We start from the raw sequence: 10,452 nt of genomic DNA, 5'->3' as shown, positions 1-10,452 counted from the left end.
GCTTAGCTCTGCTACCTATGCTTTACAGGTTGTCACTACATGTGTTGAACCTAACACTGCAAAAGTGGCATACTATGGCTATTTTCATTCTCTCATTGAGTACGGAATTATTTTTTGGGGCAATCAGCCATTAGCAAGGAAAGTGTTCATTGCACAGAAGCGAGCTTTAAGAATTATATGAGGATTGCGCCCAAGAGACTCGTGTAGAAATAGTTTTCACAAACTTAAAAAATACACAACTACATGCCAATACATTTTTTCTCTCGTGTGTTTTGTTTGTAAAAATATGGAGATATTTCAATCAAACAGTAATTATCGTGAGTTTAACACACGGAGGAAGAATGACATACACAGTGAGCTCAGAAATTTGAGCTTGGCACAAACGGGTGTCCACTACACTGGAGCAAAACTCTTCAATGCTCTTCCTCCCGAAATAAAGACAAAGATTCATAACAATAGTGAGTTTAAGAAAGCTCTAAAAATATTTCTGCTAGAAAAAGCTTTCTACAGTCTAGATGAATTTTTAACTAAATAAATTGTAATATTTTAATATTATATAGTACAGTTGACATAATGCCAATAAGAATGTTATTTAACCTGAGCTCTGTATCTGTGTGTGCTCTGTATCTGTTTTCTGTAGTGTTTTAATAATATGTATTTTCTTTTTCTGTATTGCTGCCCAAAGAATTTATTGTATAAATTTTTATATAATTATGTACTCAAATTTCTGTATATGCTATAAGATTATCAGATTGTATTTGTAAAAAACTGACTCGTTCCACGTCCATGTGTATCCAACACAGTTGGACCTATGGAACACGAAATAAATCAAATCAATCAAATCAAATCCCCGTCAGCGCCAAGCGCCTGCTTCGTAACAGGTCGGCTGCCCTCGGTCGTGTTCGGAGCGAGGCTGCTGCTCCCTCCCTGTCCCTGATGCGCCTGAACGGTGGCGCTACCTAACGGCAAGTCCGTGAGGTTCCGCTTTTCGCTTGTCTTCGCCACAGACAGTTGACTGTCAACCATCCAGCGCGCGGGAAGGTATCTGGCCCGGCCACGGTTGTCAGTCAGTAGGTGTGTTGTGGTGGCTGCGAAGGGGCGAGCGGCGGGGACTCATACAGGCGCGAAGAAGATGGGAGATAGGGAGGCGGCGACACAGCCGAGCGCCAGGCGCAGCAGCGCAGGTTAGTCCGCGGCTGCTCAAACTACGGCAGCGGCCTGCTTCACAACAGTGGCATCCGAAGAACGACTTGACAGTGGTGCTCGCAGGGGTTTCGTAACCGATGTTCTACACAACAATACTTCGCCAGTGCTGCACGCGGAGGTTTCGTTACGGATATTCTACATAATAATAGATGTATACCTTTTGGGATGGTGAGAGGAGAGGCGCGGAGGTACCTGTCGCGTAAATCATCCAGCACACCTCACTGCAGTCACAGCTCGTGCACGAAATTCGTCTCCTTTTCAACCTAAAGGTGGAAAGGATTCTATTCTTCTTTTCAGAATTCAGAAGCTGTGTTTATTACCTTGTCTATCAGTTCACTGCAAGCACCATACGTACTTATAGTTTTTCCAACTTTCCATATTTTGGATGTCAATCAACCCTTACGCCAAAATGTTCACACACACACACACACACACACACACACACACACACACATACTGATTTCTACTATTTGATCTGAAATTAGTTGAAACTACTTTGCCCTATTTCCGTACTTACTTTAGCATTTCTAACTGTCTTACCTGCAACGCCAGTGTATTTTCTTGATGGGTGACACACATGCATTGTTACATCGAATCATCACTAAAGCAAATGCGCGTGTGTGAATGACATTCGATTACTTTTCGTAGGTAGCATTTTTTAGTCAACGTAAGGTGCGAATTTTACTGTTATTTTTCTAGTTTCCTTTATACTGTCTGGTTGGAGCAGGTTAGTATGGATTTTCCACAGAAATAATTCATTGGGGTTGAAGTATTACGTATTTTCGGCATTCGATAGACTGAGCGGTCCTTTAAGAAAGCACGGTAACTTTAATTTAGCTTGTATTATTCATATTTGTAGAATTTCCACTAAATAATCTAACACTGAATGTGTGTTGTTAACTGACATATTGACAGTATTAATTAAAGAACTCCTTCAATGTTCCGATGCGTAAGGAAAAAAATCGTCTGTTTATTTTGGAACTTGCTTTGCAGAGGGACTGTAAAGCGAACTTCAGATCAAGAATATTCGTCTGTATGATTTGAATACATTTTGCCCATACAGTTTAAGGGATTTTGTGTTATTGTAGTTATTACTGCAAAACCTTTTAATGGGGAATTTTTCCGCTTTATCAGTTAATTTATCCAAATTTCTTCAAGTGAACGCACAGAAGGTTTCAAACATTGAAACTGTCGTTTGATTCGAACTTATCACTACACATAGAAGTTTTAGGTGAAGGTGTCAGTCGGCTCTATGGACTGCTGTGGCTAAAATATGTAGCAGCAGCCCCGCTTTGTTCGGGGCATTCTGTATCTGATGAGGTGTCGTAGCAATCGTACTTCCAGCGTAACTATGTAGTGTACCGGTGCTTCAGTTTTGAGGCATAATGTTCGAGGGAAGACAGAAAGCCACCCAACTGCTGAAATGCGTTTGACATCGAATTCATTGGTGTTTTAAGTATGAAAGTTGACTATATTCACACATAGCACATCGAGGAAAGTAAATTCTTCTAGCATCGCAGATTTGCAACAATGAGCTTGACTTATTACTATAAATCAGATTTTTAAAGTTAAGTCATATAGCCTATATATAAACAGGGCACCTTGCATGACTAGAGACAGGATGTTCATACTTGCACGACATGTACGAGGGGCGTTCAGAAAGTAAGCTCCGATCGGTCGCGAAATGGAAACGACTATGAAAATCCGATAAAGCTTTGCACAGATGTGTTGGGTAGTGTCTCTAGTATAACCCCAGTTAGCATCACGTTGCTCTTCTCATTTCTGAGCTCGCAGTGAGTGCGTAAAGATGTCTAGAAAATAGTGTCTGCCGCCAAGTACGAGGGCCTGGTGAGAAATTTCGCCTGAAGCTATGCAGCTAACATTACATAACTGTCGTGCTGTTTCTTCTTCATGACAATTCTCAGCCGCATTCTGCAGGGGCAATGAAGATGCTCCTGCATCGTTTTCAAATGGAAATGTTAGATTACCCACAATACAGTCCGCAATTGTCTCCCCCTGAGTTTCATCTCTGGTCACATGAACCGCTGTCTTTGAAGACAACATTTTGACACAGACAACGAGGTGTAGGCCAGCATGGAGAATTGGCGGAAAGCACTGGCGGCTGCCTTCTATGATGAGGCTATTGAAAAGTTGGTACAACGCTATGACAAAAGTCTAAGTCAGAACGGCGACTACGTAGAGACGTAGCTGAAAGGTGTAGCTAATTGTTACAAGTAAAACATTTCTGATGTTCACTGTGGTTTCAATTTGGCAATCAATCGGAGCTTACTTTCTGAACAGGCCTCGTACATTAGTATGTTCTGCAGAAATTATTAGCATTTCAATCACCTTAGTTCAGCATGTGTCCTGTTGCCTGGTAGGCACAGTGTTCGCCATGGGCCCTCATAACTTGTTCCATGTGTGATGCCATCGATGCATATAAGGAGCGGATGGAGTCCTGTGGCATAGCCATCCAAGCTGCTTCTCCTGGTTCCAAAGTTCATCTGTGGTGGTTGGCATGGGGTCAAAGTGCTGCACCTGTTGTTTTGCCATATTCCACAGATTTTCAATTGATGACAATGTTGATTTGGGGGGGGGGGGGGGAGGGGAGGGCAAAAATCTGACATCCTGTGACACGTATTCATGCAGCAACATGTGGTCGTGCATTGTCTTGCTGAAAAATGGCGTCTCAGGTGTTGTGCAGAAATGGTATGTCTGCAGGTCACAGGACATCATTCACGTAGGTCACACTTGCCATAGTGCTCCAGACAGCCACCAGCTGTGATCTGTGGCTGCACCCAGTAGCACCCCACACCATAAGGCCTTGGGGTGATGCTGTATGTCTTGATGTCTTGTGCGAATGAAGTCATTGTGATGCCACCCCCCTCCCCCCCCTCTCTGCAGCGAACCAGAATGTGGCCATCATTTTCAAACAAACAGACCCGTATTCGTACGAAAACACTACCTGATGCCATTCCTGTCTCCAGTGACATCGTTCCATACACAATTCCCATCCAGCATGTTTGTGCACACCTGTCAAAGGTAGGTGGAGAAGCGGCCTTTGCACACATAACCGATGGCGTAATAAACGGAGACAGACTGTCACCCCTGACAGTGTACAATGTGTTATACTGCTCTACTGTTGTGTCAGAGCCGATAAGGTCGCAGATCTGTCCTGCAATGGCATTCAGATGAGGAGTCGATCTTTTCAGGGGGTGGTCTGGGTGGTACGACCTGACCCATCTCGTTGTGTTCTACGGTCTTCCATGAACCATTCGGGCCGGCCGCGGTGGCCGAGCGGTTCTAGGCGATTCCGGAACCGCGCGACCGCTACCGTCGCAGCTTCGAATCCAGCCACGGGCATGGCTGTGTGTGATGTCCTTAGGTTAGTTAAAATGGCTCTGAGCACTATGGGACTTAACAGCTGTGGTCATCAGTCCCCTAGAACTTAGAACTACTTAAACCTAACTAACCTAAGGACATCACACACATCCATGCCCGAGGCAAGATTCGAACCTGCGACCGTAGCAGTCGCGCGGTTCCGGACTGCGCGCCTAGAACCGGGAGACCACCGCGGCCGTCTTTAGGTTAGTTAGGTTTAAGTAGTTCTAAGTTCTAGGGGACTGATGACCACAGATGTTAAGTCCCATAGTGCTCAGAGCCATTTGAACCATTTTGAACCATTCGGCACACACCCGTTGCACTGCCAAAATACTCCCTTCCCCACGAGTAGCAATTTCCTGGATGGGCGCACCACATTCTCTCGTGCCAATAATGCGTCCTCTTTCAAACTCACTGACTTGACAGTACGGTTTGCACATACGTCTGCGAGGCATTCTGCAGGTCTGCTCGAGTCACACTGATCCATTATCTTAGGTTTATAGCGACAAAAGCCGCAGGCACATTTTATCGGTAGGTGGTTTTGCACAGCAATATCAGTGTTGACCTTGAACCCATGGGCCGACGTGGTTTAAATACCAATCATTTCTGCAGAACATAACAACGTACATGTCCCGTGAATATTAATGTCCTATTTCTAGTCGTCCGAGATCTTGATTTTTCTGAACATCAGTGTGTCTGTAGGTAAAGCATAATCATTCAGTGGCATTATCAGAAACTGCTGATCATTACTTCACCCACAAGAAAGCCAGGGGTGTCCTATATCAGTAATAAATAGTGACCAAAATAAACATTACTTATTGCCAAATTGTAACATCGAACTTTATGAACCAGAAATACCTTATTATATCAACGCCTTCGTTTGTTTGTAATGTGATTCTAGCAGAAACAGTCCAAGTTTCTGCTTTGAGGGGGTAATATGTGCAGTCTTTGGTAATTGTGTCACATGTAAACGTTGCACTGATTGTGCTGCACGTCATTACGAGATTTGTGTTGCTTCAGGATTGTTCAGACAACAGTAACATATGATCAGAGACTCTGTATAGTCACTCTAATACAGCAGGGAATGGGACAGGTGGACGTCGAATGTCGCTGTGATTCAAAGTGATGTGTACAGAATTTGGAATAGGCACCTAGTGAGGAGGATCAGTTGACAATCGTCACAGTAGTGTCCGCAGAAGAAAAACAGCAGGAGTGAGCGATCGATAACTGCGTATAACAGCAAGCAGAAACCCTCAACACAATGCTATACGTCTGTGGCGGCAGTTCCAAAAAGCTACAGGCGTGCAGGCGTCAACACAATTGACACAAAGTAGGCTCCATGAGCAGGGATTCCTTGTCAGAAAATCCCTCGAGGTTCTTCCGCTAAACTGGGTTGAGAGAGGGGTCGTGTCGCGTGGGCACAAAACCATTCTTTGTGGACGAGCCAGCATTGGGACAAAACACTCTTTTCTGATGAGAACCGCATCAGCCTGGACCCTGACAGTACTTATATTTGTGTGTGTGGAGACAATGAGGACAACTTTTACACCCTCACTGTATTGTAGACCACCACTCTTATCAAGGCGGCGCAGTCATGTTATGGGCGAGGCATCATGTGTGGCCGCAGGACAACCCTTGTGGCAGTAGGTAGGAGGATGGCTGGTGTGAAGTATCGGAACGACATCCTTGCATGCACTGTGGCTCCATTTGGTCAACATATTCGGGCGGGATTCACGCTGATGAACGACAATGCAAGCCCCCATCGTCACAATCTTATGGACACCTTCCTAGTCGAGCACTGAAGTATGCAGATGGAATGGCGTCCGTATTCTACAGATCACAACTGCATTGAGAATGCATGAGACTTGCTAAAACGAGTGGTTTGCAGTCGGCCTGTCCCACCAGAGACCTTACAGGTCGTCACGGAGGTCGTTGTGGAGATATGGAACAACATCCTGCAGGCTTGTTTGGATAATTTGGTAAGGAGCACGCCTAACAGTCAAACTTGGCTTCAGTTACAAGGAGGGCCAGTTGGATTCTAAACAGTGTGTTATGCAAGATGACAGTGAGAAGAAACTGCATGTTTGGAACGAAATCGTTTGATAGGCTTCTTTTTATTGTTTTAATCAAGTAAAAATGTGTGCATCTTCTTTTTTATGACTGTACCTGACAGAACAAAGTCAGTTTTGTTTCCAGTATTGACAATAAACAATATTCAGCATTTATTTTGACCATTGTATTTTTTCCTTACAATAATTCTTATTTGTACGAAATTTGATTGAAACTGGTCTAGGAATACCAGGGCTATGTCGGAACACACACACACACACACACGTGCTGACACACATCCATATTGTACCTTGTCTAGATGAGTGTTTCTTTGCGTGGCGCCTGCAGAAATTTTTTCAGGAGGGAGCAAAGCTCAAAAATTGGCATTTCTAATGTAAAGGAGCTGGTCAGATTCAAGATACGCGATGTCATCAGAACTAAATGTTATACGTGGCACAAAAAAACTCATTACATCCCAGTGAAGTGATGGTTATCCCCCCAGTACATGAATAAAAACTCTGCACTTCAGATTCCAGAGGGGATGTGGGGCAAGGGCCCTCTTTTGTCCCTCACCCCACCCCATCTCACCCCTTGTGGACGCCTATGCGTCTTCGTATGAAAACGAAGTAACTATAGAACGATAGACAAAGTAGTTGTTTAACTGTTTGCTGCTCTTCTTCGTTGTCATGCTGGGAAGCAAATTCGGAACAAAGTCTGTGATCTGTCACCACCTCGTGAGGTAGAGTTCTGGAGTTCTAATCCCTTCTCTGTAATGGCTTTAGATAAATTTGTAGATATTGCATATGTGTCCGTACTTCCAGAATTCTGATGTCTGGTTTACGGCTATTAGCGTAATGACAAAAAGAGTACATTGCATCATTTAAAATTAGTTTGTAAAGTATGCTGTGTGCAAACTTCATTTGGCTGGTGAGTTTGTTGTATGCCCATGGTGCCGAAAACCAGTTTAAGAAAAGCCTACATAATACCTGGTGTCTTGTGGACTATTCAGGCCGCTGCACCCTGCTTTCTAGCTGAGGCGACAATAATTCCTGAGTAGTGCACAGTGCCGGTTTAAGGACCAGATGACACAAGCAGCTGCGTTGGGCATCAAGCTAAGAGGGGCGCCTCTAAGTACCCCTAGTGCAAAATTTTTACACAGTATCATTAATAGTAGCGAAAACAACCCATTTCTACGCTCATTACATTTGGATTTGCTTTTTAAAGGTCTTACCAAGAGACTAAGAAATAGCAACTAATAATATGATGGAGCAGCAGTAAAGGGAGGGGGGTGCTGCGAAATGATACGTCGCTTGGGTGAAAAAATGTGCGGGGAGCACTAATTGATATGTCACTTGTGTGGAAAAATTGAAAGGGAGCCGCTAAATCATATGTCCCTTGTGTGGAAAAATGGAGGGGGAGGGGCACCAAATGATATGTCTCTTGTGTGGTGCAACGCAGGGGGTAGTGCTGAACGGTATGTCACTTGTGTGGGAAAATGGAGTAGGGCACTAAATGAGATGTTGCTTGTGTGGAAAACAGAGGAGAAGCGCTAGATGATAGGTTGCTTGTGTGGAAAAATGGAAAGGGTACTAAATGATATGTCACGTGTCGAAAAATGGGGGGAGGGGCGGCACTGAATGATATGTCACTTGCGTGAATAAATGGAGGGGAGGCGCTAAATGCTACACTGCTTATGTAAAACAAATGGAGGGGCACATTAAATGATATGTCGCTTATGTGGGGAAATGGAGAGGGGCAACTAAACGATATGTTACAGAGTGACAAAATGGAGGGGGAGCCGCACTAAATGATATGTCAGTTGTCTGGAAAAATGTTCTCAAACCTGCCCAGGTTAGCCCAATCGAGGAGCCTCAGTGGTTAAGACACTGATTCTCATTCCAGAGGACAGGGTTTCAAACTCCCGTCAAGCTATCGATGTCTAGGTTTTGCATACTTTCTCTGCTTCACTTAAGGTAATTTCTGGGAGTTCCTTTGAGGAAAACGTTGCTAATTTCCTTCGCCAGCCTTGTTCATTCCGAGCATGTGATCTCTCATGGGCTCACAATTCCCTCACGAGTATGTGTGTGACTAGCACAGGTTGCCAGGCTATTGCAGTACCTATTTCCTTTCCTGCGTCGGAGTCTTTCATCTCTGAGTATCCATCTTTCTCTTACTCTCTTTATATTGGTGGCAAGATTTGATGTCGTCACAGCTAATCCCTGGGTTCTACATTCCTTTTGTCTGAATATTCATTCATTTACTCTACATCACCTTTTGACTGAAGTACTTTTTGGGTCCCCTTCCGGATCTGACTTTCATTTCTCCGATTTTTCTGCAGTGTGGACTGACCAGCCAAGAATACCTTAAATAGCGCGTTCTGCATGCAGTGTTGAAGAACATCTGCACACAGTACCTGTGCAGACTCAAATGCACTTCAAAGTTAATGCAGTAGCCAATCCGATGTGGTGGGGTCGTAATGTTCTTTCGTTTGGTCCCCTGACAACAAAGGAATCACATTGCTGATGCCTGAGCTGTTAGTTACCCAAGCATGGCAGTTAGTAGATTGTGTTCCTGGGGCGTCAGGACTTCTGGCAATGCCTGCCATGCCATATGGACTTTCCTGCGGCTGGGTGGTGCTTGTGGGTGAGCCCTTGACCGAAGTAGGTGAACTCAGGGCAGACGTTCCACAAATGAAATATATCAGATTACACCAAAACAATGGCCATCATGATCCGGCCATCTCATCAGAGAGGAATAGAAATTCCAATGCGGACACTTATAACCCTATTGCTTTCCCTGCCTTGGCTACGCCATAGGAAGAGGGACAAGCCAGACTTCTGGGAGCGAACCAATTTACGCAGTACTTAGTATTTACTCGTACTGATGGCGATATTTTTATCGTGACGAAACCATTGTTTTCTGTGCGACATCACTGTTGATTATAGCCTCCTCTGCTGCACAGTCTACAGCTCTTTACGCACGTGAATGTCTGCGTAACATACCAGTGACCATTGCCCAACACAAAACTTTAAATATGGTCCAATAAATCATCTTCCAGAGAGACCCTATCCTGCAAACAGACGAAGAGCTACAGGCTAATCTCGAGCAGCAAGGTGTACATCCGTCCGATGCGTCCAGAATTCATACAGTCGCACAGGATAGGCCAATGGCCCTCCCTCTATTTGTTTTTAACGGATTATTTTCTTGTTTTGTAGACAGTATGAACATGCCCCATAAGGGCGAAACACATTATTGAAGTTAAATAACTTTGCAAACCAGACTGTTTTTCGGTTTGAAATAATTCGAAACGGCTGCTGTACCACCTGGCCAGGATGGAATGCAATAATTTTTACCTTATTTCCTCCACTTCGCAGTTTGTATTGCTCTACAAGAAAAGCACTCCACCGATTACCATTCCCCATCACTCCATGGTCATCGTTCATTCTGTCGAAACTTTGCCAGCCCCAACAGTGCATCTGGAGAGGTCTGTACACTCGTTCACACAGATGTCAGTGAGTGGATTCCCCTTTCACACTGCGTTGGAAACAATAGAGGCACGGGTGCAGACGGCTTCAGCGATCACCATCTGCAACGTTTATTTACCTCCCAGCCGGCCGCTTACTTACTTGGGTTGACCAAGTAAGCAGCAAATTCCACCCCCTCCCTTCTTTTCCTACTTAGGAACTTCAGTGCACACCACCCCCTGCAGAGGAGTACCACTTCTAATTGATCAAATTGTTCATAACCCTGACCTGTGTCTTCTGAACGATGGTTCTCCTGCCCATTTCAGTGCCGCCCGTGGCACCTTTTCGTGTT

At 44.6% G+C, this 10,452-nt stretch overlaps 1 protein-coding gene across 1 annotated transcript in view; it reads left to right on the top strand.

Annotated features, from left to right (window-relative positions):
* The first annotated feature begins 1,025 nt into the window (after window positions 1-1,025).
* Window positions 1,026-10,452, top strand: part of LOC126203682 (uncharacterized) — a 209,592-nt gene continuing 200,165 nt past the window's right edge. Inside the window, exon 1 of the mRNA XM_049938048.1 lies at window positions 1,026-1,184. Within this exon, the coding sequence (XP_049794005.1) occupies window positions 1,133-1,184 (52 nt within the window). The 5' untranslated portion in view covers window positions 1,026-1,132. The remainder of the gene's footprint in view (window positions 1,185-10,452) is intronic.

This window comes from Schistocerca nitens, chromosome 9 (genome assembly GCF_023898315.1).
Source record: "Schistocerca nitens isolate TAMUIC-IGC-003100 chromosome 9, iqSchNite1.1, whole genome shotgun sequence".
NCBI classification, from domain to species: Eukaryota; Metazoa; Arthropoda; class Insecta; order Orthoptera; family Acrididae; genus Schistocerca; species Schistocerca nitens.
The sequence above is the reverse complement of the archived record's forward strand: the minus strand, read 5'-3'. Positions and strand labels throughout refer to the sequence as shown.